The 16,028-nt window shown below is 38.1% G+C and overlaps 1 protein-coding gene across 1 annotated transcript in view; it reads right to left on the minus strand.

Annotated features, from left to right (window-relative positions):
- Nucleotides 1–16,028, minus strand: part of LOC110316176 (cytochrome P450 2C39) — a 49,277-nt gene that overhangs the window by 13,168 nt on the left and 20,081 nt on the right. Inside the window, exons 4-5 of the mRNA XM_029534992.1 lie at nucleotides 9,645–9,805; nucleotides 7,535–7,711 (exon numbers count right to left, since the gene is read on the minus strand). Of these exons, the coding sequence (XP_029390852.1) occupies nucleotides 7,535–7,711; nucleotides 9,645–9,805 (338 nt within the window). The remainder of the gene's footprint in view (nucleotides 1–7,534; nucleotides 7,712–9,644; nucleotides 9,806–16,028) is intronic.

Genomic DNA, 16,028 nt, shown 5'->3' on the forward strand with positions numbered 1-16,028 from the left:
AAGATCAAGTGACCATAAGTATGTGGGTTCATTTCTAGGTCTTCAATTCTATTTGATTGGTCTACCTGTCTGTAGCAATACCAGTACCATGCAGTTTTTATCACAATTGCTCTGTAGTACATTTTTAGGTCAGGCTTAGTGATCCCCCCAGAGATTCTTTTATCATTGAGAAGAGTTTTTGCTATCCTAGGTTTTTTTGTTATTCAAGATGAATTTACAAATTGCCCTTTCTAATTCGTTGAAGAATTGAGTTGGAATTTTGATAGGGATTGCATTGAATCTGTAGATTGCTTTCAGAAAGATAGCCAATTTTATTATATTAATCCTGCCAGTCCATGAGTATGGGAGATCTTTCCATCTTCTGAGATCTTCAATTTCTTACTTCAGAGACTTAAAGTCCTTATCATACAGATCTTTCACTTCCTTATTTAGAGTCACACCAAAGTATATTTTATTATTTGTGACTATTATAAAGGGTATTGTTTGCCTAATTTCTTTCTCAGCCTGTTTATCCTTTGTGTAGAGAAAGGCCACTAATTTGTTTGAGTTAATTTTATATCTAGCTACTTCACTGAAGCTGCTCAATCAGGTTTAGTAGTTTCTGGTGGAAATTTTAGGGTCACATATATATTCTATCTTATCATCTGCAAATAGTGGTATTTTGACTTCTTCCTTTCCAATTTGTATCCCCTTTAACTCTTTTTGTTTTTTAATTGCTCTGGATAGGAATTCAAGTACTATACTGAATAGGTAAGGAGAAAGTATGCAGCCTTGTCTAGTCCCTGATTTTAGTGTGAATGCTTCAAGCTTCTCTCCATTTACTTTGATGTTGGCTACTGGTTTGCTGTAGATTGCTTTTATCGTGTTTAGGTATGGGCCTTGAATTCCTGATCTTTCCAAGACTTTCATCATGAATGGGTGTTGGATTTTGTCAAATGCTTTCTCTGCATCTAATGAGATGATCACGTGGTTTTTGTCTTTGAGTATATTTATATAGTGGAATACATTGATGGATTTCCATATATTAAATCATCCCTGCCTCCCTGGTATGAAACCTACTTGATCTTGATATATTATCCTTTTGATGTGTTCTTGGATTCAGTTTGCGAGAATTTTATTGAGTATTTTTGCATCGATATTCATAAGGGAAATTGGTCTGAAGTTCTCTTTCTTTCTTGGGTCTTTATGTGGTTTAGGTATCAATGTAACTCTGGCTTCATAGAATGAATTGGGTAGAATACCTTTTGTTTCTATTTTGTGGAATAGTTTGAGGAGAGTTGGAATTAGGTCTTCTTTGAAGTTCTGATAGAACTCTGAATTAAACCGGTCTGGTCCTGGTCTTTTTTTTGTTGGGAGACTATTAATGACTGCTTCTATTTCTTTAGGGGATATAGGATTGTTTAGATCATTAAACTGATCCTGTTTTAACTTTGGCACCTGGTATGTGTCTAGAAATTTGTCCATTTCATCCAGGTTTTCCACATTTGTTGAGTATTGCTTTTTGTAGTAGGATTTGATGATGTTTTGGATTTCCTCCAGACCTGTTGTTATGTCTCCCTTTTCATTTCTGATTTTGTTAATTAGGATACTGTACCTGTGCCAGCTAGATAGTCTGGCTAAGGGTTTATCTATCTTTTTGATTTTCTCAAAGAACCAGCTCCTGGTTTGGTTGATTCTTTGAATCGTTCTTTTTGTTTTCACTTGGTTGATTTCACCCCTAAGTTTGATTATTTCCTGCCATCTACTTCTCTTGGGTGAATTTGCTTCCTTTTGTTCTAGAGCTTTTATGTGTGCTGTCAAGCTGCTAGTGTATGCTCTCTCTAATTTCTTTTTGGAGGCACTCAGAGCTGTGAGTTTTCTTCTTAGGACTGTATTCATTGTGTCCCATAAGTTTGGGTATGTTGTGACTTCATTTTAATTAAACTCTAAAAAGTCTTTGCTTTCTTTATTTCTTCTTTGACCAAGGTATCATTGAATAGAGCGTTGTTCAGCTTCCACATGAATGTTGGCTTTCTATTATTTATGGTTTTATTGAAGATCAGTCTTAGTGTCCATGGGAAATTGCTCTGACTTCTGAAATGGTTTATCTTACAGTTAGACATATACTAGAAGTAAATGACTATTGTAGGGATACTGGTACAAACTAAGACTAAAAATGCCCCCAATTATGTCTCTAGTAAGATGAAGCAATTCTTTTCATAGTATAATATAAAGCATAACGCTGGTAACCATACAATTCTACAGGACAAGGAGTCATAGAAAGATCTAATGCATTTTAGAAAAAATGCATATAAAACAAAAAAGGAAGATTAAAAAACCCCTGGGATGGATTAATACTGCTCTTTTAACTTTAAATTTTCTGAATATTAATGAAGCACTCACAGGAGGGGGAAAGGAGGGAGGATATAATTAATTCTAAAACGTTTCTAATTCTATTTTTTCTTCCTTGACCAAGTTATCATTGAGTAGATTGTTTTTTAGCTTCCATATTTATGTGGGATTTCTGTTATTTTTACTGTTATTTTAAACTAGTCTTAGTCCATGTTGATCTAATGTGATACATAGGATTGCTTCAAACTTCTTGTATCTGTGAAAACCTCTTTGGCAACCAATTATATTGTCTTTTTTGTAGAAGGTACCATGAGGTGCTAAAAAGAAGGTACACTCTTGTGTTTTAGGATGAAATGTTCTACAGATATCTGTTAAATCCATTTGGATTAATAACTTCTGTTAGTTTCCCTGTGTCTCTGTTTAGTGTCTGTTTCCATGATCTGTCCATTGCTGTGAGTGGCATTATGAAGTCTTCTACAATTACTCTTTGAGGTGCAATGTGTACTTTTAGCTTTAGTAAAGTTTCTTTTATGAATGAGCATGCCCTTACATTTGAAGCATAGATATTCAGAATTGAGAGTTCATCTTAGTATGTTTTTTTCTTTGATGAGAATGAAGTGTCCTTTCTTATCTTTTTTGAAAACTTTTGGTTGAAAATCAATATTATTTGATATTAGAATGGATATTTTAGCTTGTTTCTTGTGATCATTTGATTGGAAAATTGTTTTTCAACTTTTTACTCTGAGATAGTATCTGTCTTTGTCCCTGTGACATGTTTCCTGCATGCAGAAAAATTCTCGGTCACATTTACATATTGAGTCTGTTAGTTTATGTCTTTTTACTAGGGAGTTTTACTAGGGAGTGTGGGAGTTTTCCATCTCTTAGCTTTAGTAGGGCTGGATTTGTGGAAATCTACTCTGAAAATTTGGCTTTGTTATGGAATATCCTAGTTTTTCCGTCTATGGTAATTGTGGGTTTTGCTGGGTATAGTGGCATGGGCTGGCATTTGTGTTCCCTTAGAATCCATATGACTTCTGCTGAGGACCTTCTAGCTTTAATAGTCTCTGCAAGATGAACCATCTAAACAGTCCTATAACCCCAAAAGAAATAGTAGCAATCATTAAAAGTCTCACACACACTCACAAGAAAAAAAGCCCCAGGATTTTAGTGCAGGATTCTATCATTCTATCAGACCTTCAAAGAAGATATGATACCAATACTCTCTAAAATATTCCAAAAAATGTGTACTGAATGAACACTACCCAATTCTTTCTATGAAACCAAAATTATGCTTATACCTAATCCACACAAAGACCCAACGAAGAAAGAGAACTTCTCACAAATTTCTCTTATGACTATTGATGCAAAAATACTTAAGAAAATTCTTGCAAACAGTGTGTAATGGTTTGTATATTCTTGGACCAGGGAGTGGCACCATCTGGAGGTGTGGCCTGGTTGGAATAAGTGTGTCACTGTGGGTGTGGGCCTAAGACTCTCACCCCAGTTGCCTGGAAGTCAGTCTTCCAGTAGCAGCCTTTGGATGAAGACGTAGAACTCTCAGCTCCTCCTGCACCATTCCTTCCTGGATACTGCCATGCTCCTGCCTTGATGATAATGGACTGAACCTCTGAACCTGTAAGCCAACCCCATTGCCTTGGTCACGGTGTCTGTTCACAGCAGTAAAACCCTAACTAATACACCGTGTCTAAGAACATATCAAATTAATAATGCATCATGATCTAGTAGGCTTCATCCCAGGGATGCAGGGATGGATCAATATATGGATATCCATTTATGTAATCCACTATATAAAGAAACAAAAAGAATAAAAGAACCAGAGAAAATCTCATTAGATGCTAAGAAAGCCTTCATAATTCAACAAGCTTTCATAGTAAAAGTCTTGGATTGGTCAGAAATTCAAGGCCCATACCTACACATGGTAAAAGCATGGTAAAAGCAATATATAGCATACCAGTAGCCAACATAAAAATGAATGGGGAGAAACTTGAAGCAATCCCACTAAAATCAGGAAAAAGACATGGCTGCACTCTCATCCCTACCTATTAAATACAACAGTTGAAGTCCTAGCCAAAGCAATTAGACATCAAAAGGAGGTAAAAAGGATACAAATTTTAAAGGAAGAAGTCAAAATATCTCTATTTGCAGATAGGATAGTATACATAAGTGACCACAAAAATTCCACCAGAGAACCCCTAAAACTGAAAAACAACTTTAGCAAAGTGGCTGCATATAAAAATTACTCAAACAAATCAGTAACCTTCCTCAACACAAAGGACAAACTGGGTGAGAAAGAAAATAGGGCCCCAATGAAGAAACTAGAGAAAGTACCCAAAGAGCTAGAGGGGTCTGCAAACCTATAGGAGGAACATCAACATGAACTAACCAGTACCTCCCAAAGCTTGAGTCTCTAGTTTCATATGTAGCAGGGGATGGCTTAGTAGCCCATCAATGGGAGGAGAGGTCCTTGGTCTTGCGAAGATCATATACCCCAGTACAAGGGGAATGCCCGGGCCAGAAAGCAGGAGTAGGTGGGTTGGGAAGCAGGACAGGGGGAGGGTAGAGGGGACTTTCAGGATAGCATTTGAAATGTAAATGAAGAAAATATTTAATAAAAAAAGGAATTAGGAGTATAACTCAGCTATTAAAAACAATGAATTTATAATATTCTTAGGCAAAATGGATGGCACTAGCAATTACTACCAGGAGTAAGGTACACCAGTCACAAAGAACACACATGGTATGCACTCACTGATAAGTGCATATTAGTCTAGGTAGGATGGTCCATGGAATAAAATTAAAAACCCTGAAAAAAAAAAACCCACACACCTATGGTCACTTGATCTTTAAAAAAGGAGCAAACACCATCAAGTGAAAGACAGCATTTTCAACTGCTGGTTCAACTGGCAGTCAGCATGAAGAAGAATGAAAATCTATCCATTCTTATCTCCTTATACAAAGATGAAGTCCAAGTAGATCAAGGACCTCCACATAAAACCAGATACACTGATACTAATATAAGAGAAAATATGGAAGTTCTTTGAATACATGGGCACAGGGGAGATTTTCATAAACAGAACAACAAAGACATATGCTCTAAAATCAACAATAGAGAAATGGGACCTCATAAAATCACCAACTTCTGTAAGGCAAAGGGCACTGTCAATATGGCAAAATGTCAACCCACAGATTGGGAAAAGGTCTTTACCAGTCCAACATCTGATAGAAGGCTAATGTCCAATATATACAAAGAACTCAAGAGGTTATATTCCACAGAACTAAATAACCCTGTTAAAAATGGGATACAGAGCTAAACAAAGAATTTTCAACCAAGGATTATCAAATGGCTGAGAAATACCTAAAGAAATGTTCAACATTCTTAGTCATCAGGGAAATGCAAATCAAAACAACCCTGAGATTCTACCTCACACCAGTAAAAATAGCTAAGATCAAAAACTCAGGTGACAGCAGATGCTGGTTAGGATATGAAGAAAGAGGAACACTGTTCCCTTTCTGATGGGATTGCAAACTGGTACAACCACTCTGGAAATTAGTCTGATGGCTCCTCAGAAAAACAGACATAGTACTTCCTGAGGAACCAGCAATACCTCTCCTGAGCATATACCCAAAAGATGTTCCAGTATTATAACAAGACATATGCTCCACTTTCTTAATAGCAGCCTTATTTATAGGATCCAGAAGCTGGAAAGGACACAGATGTCCCTCAACAAAAGAATGGATATAGAAAATGTGGTACATTTCCACAGGGGATTACTACTCAGCTATTAAAAACAATGAATTCATAAAATTTGTGGGGAATGTAACTTGATTTATTCTGTGTAACTATCTCTTTAAGTGATTACAAAGACTTGTCAACTGACTTTTTTATAATTCTTATCCTTTAAAAGTGGTTCACCCCATGACCTTTATTGTCTGTTGCCTCCTAGAATATTGGGAACAGGAGAGGGTATAAAATATAAAAAGCCAGCAGAGCCTGCGAGTTGGCTGATAGGATTGGGCAGAAGGCAGGAGAAGTATCCAAGAGACAGAAGAGTGGAGTCAGAGAGTAGGACAGAAGATTGCGGGTGACAAATGAGCTACGAGAAGCTGAGCTGTGTCAGAGACGATATTGCCAAGACACAGGAGAAGAACCTACAAGAAAATTAGCAAATTAAAGAAAAAAAAACTAAAAGCTACAGAAAAGCAGTGATCAGTAGCGGATGTGGTGTGTTTTTTTCATAATGATGGGATGCTTTCCAACTAAAAGAAATTGGCAGTTGCAATGTTTTTTTAGGCAAATAAAATACAACCATAAAATAAATGTAACATGTTTACTTCCTTGAGGTACCACATACACATACTGGGCTGACTTTCTGGACTATAGTCTTACAAAAATAGAAATATAAATGATCAAAATAATCAAAGATATAACAAAATTAAAGAAACTAGACTTTGGTTTTAAGTATTGCTAAGAATTACAGGAGAAAAAACTCATGGTGGTGAACCACTAGCAAAAGGCAATCAGTTTCAGTGGAGCAGAATCAATGTGCACAACTAACCCCCAAAATCAACTGATTTTTACTAATTCCCACGAAAATTAACTGATAAATTATCTTTTGAATAAACTTCACAGTGCCAACACAGTCCATGCAGCCAGGAAAACCAATGGCTACAAATTCTTAATCATTTCCTGGAAAAATTAACGAGGTTATACAGAAAGCCTTGCTCTTTGACACATCAACACTTTTCCCACAACATGACTCCTCATTCACCATCTAGTCCTTCAGAAATTAACTTTTATACCTATCATTCTTTTAAAAAAAATGGCTAGATCAAGTTTAATCCACTAGACATGTAGGAAATATAGCCATAAAATAGATGCTTTTATGGTACCAATATTCACACTTCCATGATGGTTGGTTACTTTTTAATTGATTAGAATTTTATTCCATCTTACCTGCCCTTTGGGTTGTTTTCTCCTCTGCTAAAGTGAAGGTAATATGCTCTGGTGAATAAATTCCATTTATGTTACTAGTATCTCTATGGTTCATTCCAACATATAACACGTACTGTACTGAAATTTTTTTCCTAATATACTGACTTGAAACATCTCTGACAAACATTTCAATGCTCAACAAACCAGAAAATGATAGAACAATAAAATAATCTTATATTAACATTTTACCTGTTTTTGTTTAATCAGGTAGTAATCAATAAAGTCACGAGGGTTTGTAACATCCAGTGATTCTTGGTGTTCTTTTATTTTCTCCAACAGGTAACTTCTAATATAATTAATGTTTTTTGGTATTTTGTGATGACTTCCTGGACAATAGTCAAGGAGTAAAGGGAAATTATTGCAGACCTGCAAAATTAGATCAGGAATTTATTTTGTTAAGATATGTTGTTTTAATTTTAGTTATGTATGTGCATGTGTGTGTATTTGTTTCTGTGTTTCTGTGTCTATTTGTGTGCCAGTTTGTGTGTTACGCATGAAATTTATTTGAAGGTCTGATATATCAGATCCTATGAAGCTAGTGGTTTAGGGTCACCTGACATGGGTGATGAGCGTTGGACTCAGGTCCTTTGGAAGGGAACACACATTCTTAACCACTGGTGAATCCCTCCATTCCCTGACTGTAGGTATAATGGTATTGTGTACTCTGTAAAGTTTATTCTTCTATCATGCAAATGCTGATTTCTCTACCCCACTATCTGGTTACAATCTGAGATACAGAATTTTAATACTTATATGAAGAATCTGCTACCTCAACTTTGTATAAACCATGCTCACTATTTATTCTCTGACTTGTCAATAGCAGCTGGAAAACCCAATAACTATGCAACAGAAATATTAGTGCAGGATTTCCACCAGCTTGGGAGAGACAGAGAGGAAGAGAGTATTCAGCATGAGGAANGGGTCCTGAGAGAAATCAAGGCACTATGCATCTTACACCCAGAGAGCCAGGCAAGTCCAAAAATGCAAATGCCTGGGGATTTGCTGGTAAATTGCCAGATTAGATTAGAGAATTGGAATAGAATTATAATGCTTAATTCCTGAATTTCAACTTAAAAATTATCTGTTCTTTCTGTGTATTAATGTAGAACAAGATAGCATAAAGAAAAACAGTCTTTTTATTATTTTACCACACATATATATATATTAATATTCATTATACATCTGCCAAAGAACCTTTATAAATGAGCACATGTAAATAAAAAAATATATGTATAGTATATAGAAAGACTAACTTGAGTTTATAGATTCAGACATGAATAAAAATAACATCCAACATAAAGAAAATGTGTTTCAATTCATGCATGGATCAATTCTCTGTGATAGTAGATACACTTTAATGAGAATTTCCTGAATCAATTGATAATCATAAACTTCAGCATACATGAATTCTTTTTAGTATAAAGCATATTTATGACAATTCCTAAAAGGTTTATATCATTTCTTCCCTGAAAGTTTGGAATATGATACAATGTAATTTATTGACATTGACAGTTGTCATATCATAAAAGTAGAAAATTGGGTGACTTGATTTATAGCAAAAGGGTATATTTAATGCCTGTAAACCAGGTTCAGCACAGAGTGAATATCCAGAAGTGGGTGGGCCTCCTAAGGACCTTGAAAGCAAATGTATATCATACCTCTTACAAGTTTATCTATTATCTCACAGTCATTCTCTATGCAAAGTTCAGGAGATGCCAGTTCAGCCTAGAACAAGCATGTAAGTATATTTGTGGTCCATACAGCATTGAACTGCTTGTATTCTCATTTCTACCTGTCACCTCATCATTAAGATTCTGCCTCAAATATCAAACTACTGAAACTACTCAAGGTTTCCTGGCACATTTCATTACTATTAATATTCTTTCATTTTAAGAGAACATTATTTCTAAACTAAGATATCCCTGCCTGGAAATATGATGGACATTACTTATTACTTATTAGTTTACAAGAATTTTGCACAAAAGTATGTCTTGTGAGTGATCCGGCATACTTCTTGATTTAAATGCTGTACTTGATACCAACAGTTCTGTGTATAACAGTGGGAAAATAAATGGAGAAGGAGCTAGAAGACTAGAAGAATCGATCCAACCTAGCCTTTTCCTGGTTTTTATATTGGCATAGCAAAGGGCTGGTGACTCCATTCCAGATATTCTTTTCATAATATATTGGTCAGAACCAAGGTGTCTTGTCACCTCACTTATTGGTCCATATTGAATTTTATCTGTGGCAATAAAGCACCATATGTGTTTTCAGGAAGGAAAAAAATTCTTGACTTCACCTGCAACCATGGGGAGCTCAGAATCTTGACATTCTCGTTTAGTTTTTCCATGAGGTTAAGAAAATTCTCATCCTTATAATCAAAACGATTCTGGAAAATAATGGAGCAGATGACATTGCAGGGAGCACAGCTCAGGATGAATGTGGGGTCACAAGGTGAGCCTGAAGATTGAGAAAAAGTATAATTATATTAATAAAAATTATAATTACAAAAATAACATTAAAATAGGCAAAGAAGTTATGTTGCTTCTGTTAATCGGTAAAAAATTTTTAGGATTTTAAAACAATATCTTGCCTACAATTTTCCTAACAGCTCAGCATTTGTTATCCATAAAATTGATATATCACTTAGATCTTAAACTTGAAATGACCTTAACTTCACTAGTAAAATAAGAGCAGAGCATATCTGATATACTAATTTCAACAGTTTTAGCTCTCTTCTATACTGAAAGAAAGAATATATATAATCATAAAATTTCAGGTATTCAGAGCATAATTATATCTTACTGTAATGCTTATATGCTATATAATACTCAGAAGGAAATAGAGAAATGTACACCTGGAAGTTTTGTATCCACAATGAGTAAGTCAAAAAAGCAAGGGTCCATCAAGGAATTATATCTTACTGCAGTGATTATATGCTATATAATACTCAGAAGGAAATAGAGAAATGTACACCTGGAAGTTCTGTATTCACAGTGAGTAAGTCGAAAAAGCAAGTATCCATCCAAGGAAAGAGGAAGTAGCAACACTGCAGGTGAGTTTATACATGAGAGGAAAAAACATGATGAGAATTCCTCCTTGTTACACAGGAAGATTATCCAACCTCAAGAAGAGCTAGTTCTCTGTGAATGTGTTAACATTACTAAATAAAATGAAAAGTTTTATTTTCCAGTTAAATTCTAGGAGGNGAAACCAACCTGAAGGAAGTGACAAAGACTTCCCTTTTTCATTTTATTAGTGAAAGCAAAGGATTTTTCTGAATGCTGCATCTTGTTACCCAATTTGGGACTACAAGTCAGTGTTCACAGAAGTGGGGCCAGAGAGGAATTCCAGAACACAAGATACTAGAGTAATAAGTACTCTATACTGATAAGAAAGTTCAGGGGTATAAATGTGTGGGGCAATGGGCTATGCATGGAAAGGCTGGTCTCCAGTAGAGTTGAGGTCCTGAACCCAGGTAGGACCTGGTATTGATAATTTTCACCTACATGGGACAGAAGGCGTTCCCTCATCTCTCCTGGACCCCTGGCTCCTGTCACCCTGGGGCCCCTATTCTGTTCTCAACTCCTCTGCCATATCCAGCGTTGGATGCCAGAGACTGAGAACCTGGTACTAGGGGCTGCCCCTTGCCCATCCACCACCATGTGGGGTCAGTGGCTTCACACAGCCAGATGCCCACCTGGGGCCATGTGGAAAGTATTGGGCAGGCCTCCTGCATTCACCTGTCCATAGCACAGGAACTCTAGTGGGAAGAGGACTCTAGTGGGAAGAGGGCATTCTCTCCCTCCCCCCCACTTCCCCTATACCCATAGCCCAGCAAATGGTAGCAAGATGATGGTTATGCCATCCACACGAGATAGAACCAGCTAAAGAAGACACTCTGCACACAGAGACCTACATCAAAACTCCAAATCTCCCAAGACTGTGAGTGATCTTGTTCAAAAACTAGGCTTTTTATTCTCTCTCTCTCTCTCTCTCTCTCTCTCTCTCTCTCTCTCTCTCTCTCTCTCTCTCTCCTGGCCAGCTTCCTCCCTGCTCCCTCTCTTTTATAGGTGTTAGCTGCAGCAGGTTTCACAGACTCTGCTGCTCCTCTGGCCTTGCTCTCCTCTTTGATCTGGATCTATGCAAATGAAGGCCCAGCCCAGCAGTGCCCCTATGGCAGTGCTTGCTTTGAGCTCTGTCTCCCCTGCCAGCTGGAGGAAAATTCCCTGAAGTCTTTATAGGCCAGAGGACAAGATTTGTGCTCTCACATTGGCTAACAGGCTACTGCTGCCTTGGCTAAAAGGCCTTTCACTCAACCTTCTATGTTAAATTTCACCTTCTGCTTTCCAAGAAAAAACACAGGGAGAAGACAAAACAACCACAGGGTAAAATGTGCCTCTCCCCCTAGCCAGCTAAACCGGTGAAAACTGCACCCAAGGCTGTGCTCCCCTTACAGGAACACCTAAATCGTGCTCTTCAACCCAAAATTTTCTTGCTTCTTTAATGAAATGCTTATTTCCTCTCTAGCATTCATGATATATGTCCAAAATTTTTTTCAACTTGTTTAAGATTTCATTTACGGTTCAAAAATCATCCAATCCTTAATTAACAACCAGATTCCTTTTACAGACAAACTGTTACTGCCTACCCCAGATACACAATTAACATGATATTTTCTTCCTCAGCCATCCAAAGCAGACCATGATGTGCTCCTAAGCAAACCATTGCAGGCATAATGTTTGCTAACCATCCTATGCAGGCATACCCTGCTGGTGTTCTGCTCCTCTGTTACAATCACTCTACAGGTCTATCTTCACATGGTGCCTGCTGTCACAGATCCACCTGAAACAGTGCCATCTCCTGAGACCTACAGACAAAGCTGACTTCACCAAAACCCTCATCTGGCTGAAGACTCCCAAGACACACACTGAACACCACAGAAGACAGATTTGGGACCTTCCTGCTACAGATGACCTCTCTTGCAAAAGCCAAACAGTTGCTGAACTTGGGGAAAGTTACATGATAGTAAGGAAAACATAATGTCTATCTAGATTAACTAATTGCTGTTCAAAACTGATGTTATTACCCTCAAATTGTACTACCCATGGAACAATTAATTGATTGTATAATCTCTTGCTTTCCCAACCCTTACCCTTAACCCTCCTTACTACTCTGGCTTAGTTGTGCTATGTCTCTAGGCTATATGTTTTCTTCTGATCCTTCCACCCATCCTAAATTTTCACCACAAATGTCACAGTCACATCAGTGACCCACCCTTCTTATAAAAATAAAAGCAGAATTTCTGGGGCAATGGGTTATGCACAGAAAGGCTGGTCTCCAGTGATAATTTTCACCTACATGGGACAGAAAGTGTTCCCTCATGTCTCCTGGACACCTGGTTCCTGTCAAAGTTACCATCCCCACAGCCCCCACAGGAAAGGCTCATGACTTTCAGTGAAATACACAATGTCCCAAGCTTCTGACCTTCAGGCTAGACTCCTCCCAGTTACCTAACAAGAGCAAGATAACAATCCCAGTATAAGAGGGGCTGCTTGGCCCCACTTGGCTTTTTCCCTCTTACTCTCTCTCTCTCTCTCTCTCTCTCTCTCTCTCTTAATCTCTAAGCTGTTACATCTTTCTTTAAACTTTCTTACTCTCTAGCCTTTCTTCTCTTTCTCTCCTTCTCCCCTTCTCTCCTCTTGGCCATAGCTGGTCTCTCTTTCTTTCTACCTTTGCTCTTTCCCCCTGCCTTTTTACAATAAATCTCTAAAACCATAGACTGTGTCTGTACATCAAGGTCCACTGTTCTTGGATGATGAGATAGGCTTTCTTCTAATGAGCCATTTCTAACCTCTCAATGGAAGGCCGTCCTGTGCTCTAGCCATTGATCAGACTTAGGACTCTCTCTCTCTCTCTTTTTTTTATAAAAAATTTTATTAGATATTTTCTTTATTTACATTTTAAATGCTATCCCAAAAGTTCCCTGTACCCATTCCCACTCTGCTCCCCTACTCACCCATTCCAACTTCTTGGACCTGGTGTTCCCCTGTACTGGGATATATAAAGTTTGCAAGACCAAGGGGCCTCTCTTCTCAATGATGGCTGACTAGGCCATCTTCTGTTACATATGCAGCTAGAGACACGAGCTCTGGGGGTTCTGGTTAGTTCATATTGTTGTTCCACCTATAGGGTTTCAGACCCCTTCAGCTACTTGGGTATTTTCTCTAGCTCTTCCATTGGGGGACCTGTGTTCCTCTCACTGGCATGGGAACCTTTCTCCCTCTGCCCTCTTTCCATATCTCTGGGGCCGAGAGTGTCGCCCTGGGGCCCCTATTCTGTTCTTAACTCCTCTGCTGTATCCAGCGTGGGATGCCAGAGACTGAGACCCTGGTACTGGGGGCTGCCCAATGTCCATCCCCAGCCAGTGGAGTCAGTGGCTTCACATAGCCAGATGCCCACCTGGGGCCACATTGAAAGCATCTGGCAGTCCTTTTGCATCTGCCTGCCCAGAGCACAGGAACTATGGTGGGACAAGGGCATTCTCTTCCTCCCACCTCTTCTCTTACAACAGCAACCCTGCATAAATCTTCAGGAAGTGGTATCCAAGTTACAGAAAAGGGAAACATCACTGTTAGGCTTTTTTTATCAGTTGTAGATGTGCTCCTGAGAGATGAACAGAAAGATCACATCAGATACCTGAGAACNCAGAAAAGACANTGGAAANAATTGGGGAACAGCTTCAAAACTGCATAGTTAGAGGGATCAGAAACACTTTTCTGACTTCTATGAGCACCAGGCATGCAAGGGATGCACATATAAATGTACAAATAAATATTTATATGAATAACAAAAATAAACACATTTTTAGAGGTATAACAATACTGTGGAGGAGGGAATAGGAAAAATTGGAAATGGAATGGCCCGAAAATTGATAATATGTGAGCATATTGAAAGTCCATGGTACAGTATTCTAAATGTCTTTATGAATCCCATATTATATAAGTATTAAAGAAAATATTTTCAGAAAATTACTATATGCTAATTATATTCCTTTACACTCTACACAACATGTTTTGGCAAAACTTAGATGCATAGGATTGTAAACATTTTCCAAAAATCATCATCAAATTTCTTTAGGGATATAATGCATAAAATTATGTATCATATTCATGTACATGATCTTACATGTTTAAAACTTACAAGGAAATTTTTAAAATTTCATTTTACCTGTATACATGCAGGCTCAGGTGTGTATGTGTGTGTGTGTGTGTGTGTGTGTGTGTGTGTGTGTGTGTGTGTCTGAATACCTATGAAGTTCCAGAGGCCATGACAGCTCTCATGGAGCTACCTGATATGGTTTCTGGGAGCCCATTGCTGCTCCTCTGGAGGAACATACATACTCTCTCAGGTAATAAGTCCTCTCTACAGCTCTCAGGAAAGTTTCTTCTGATGTTCTCTCTATAGTGAATTTGCTTCGAACAAATGATTGGTACTCTATATATTCCAGGTGATCATTAATTTAATTCTGTAGTCATCACATAAGAATAACTAAAGTTAGCAGTGTCCAGAATATATTCATAAATACTTAAGTGAAAAGAAACTAGGTTCTGGTCAGCGCCAGCCCCATGCCACCTTGGGCATGAACTCAGCAGATGGTCCCACGAACCCCAGAGGACATTCCACGCCACATGTGTCCTAGCACACCCAGTATCACAGGATCACTGAGGAGAGTCAGAATCCAGAGAGGGCTCTGACTTCAGGACTCAGGTGGGAGCACCATCTTGTATCCCGGGTCTCTCAGAGACCAGTCTGCACTTGAGAGCACGTGGGACACAGAAGTAACAGAGCTTCTTGGACAGGGTCTATTCGGGCCTTCATCTTCAGCCAGGAGGTGGATCTGAGCTCCAGACCTCTGTGGACCTTCCATGCAAGAGGAGAGCTTGCCTACAGAGAGTGCTCTGACTACTGAGACTCAGGAGAGAGTTGGACTCCCAGGAGTGCTAACAGAGGTTAACAGAATCACAAGAGGTACAAGCTCCAGCCAGAGACAGCTAGAACATCTAACACCAGAAATTACCAGATGGGAAAAGCAAATGTTAAGAATTTTACTAACAGAAAGCAAGACCACAGGGCATCATCAGAACCCAATACGCCCAACACAGGGAGTCCTGGATAGCCCAAAACACCGAAAAGCATGATTCAGATTTAAAATCATATCTCATGATGCTGNTAGAGGACTTAAAGAAAGGCATTAATAACTTACTTAAAGAAATACAGGATAACACTGCTAAAAAGGTAGAAGTCCTTAAAGAGGAAGCACAAAAATCCTTCAAAGAATTACAGGAAACCACTGACAAACCAGTAGAAGTATATAAAGAGGAAACACAAAAATCCCTTAAAGAATTACAGGAAAACACAAGCAAACAGGTGATGGAATTGAACAAAACCATCCAAGATCTAAAAATTGAAGTAGAATAAATAAAGAAAATCCAAAGAGAAACAACTCTGGACATAGAAATCCTAGGTAAGAAATCAGGAAGCAAATATGTGAGCATCACCAACAGAACACAAGAGATNGAAGAGAGAATCTCAGATGCAGAAGATTCCAGAGAAAATATGGACAAAACATTTAAAGAAAATGCAAAATGCAAAAAGATTCTAACTCAAAATATCCAGGAAA

Source organism: Mus pahari, chromosome 2, assembly GCF_900095145.1.
Source record: "Mus pahari chromosome 2, PAHARI_EIJ_v1.1, whole genome shotgun sequence".
Classification (NCBI taxonomy): domain Eukaryota; kingdom Metazoa; phylum Chordata; class Mammalia; order Rodentia; family Muridae; genus Mus; species Mus pahari.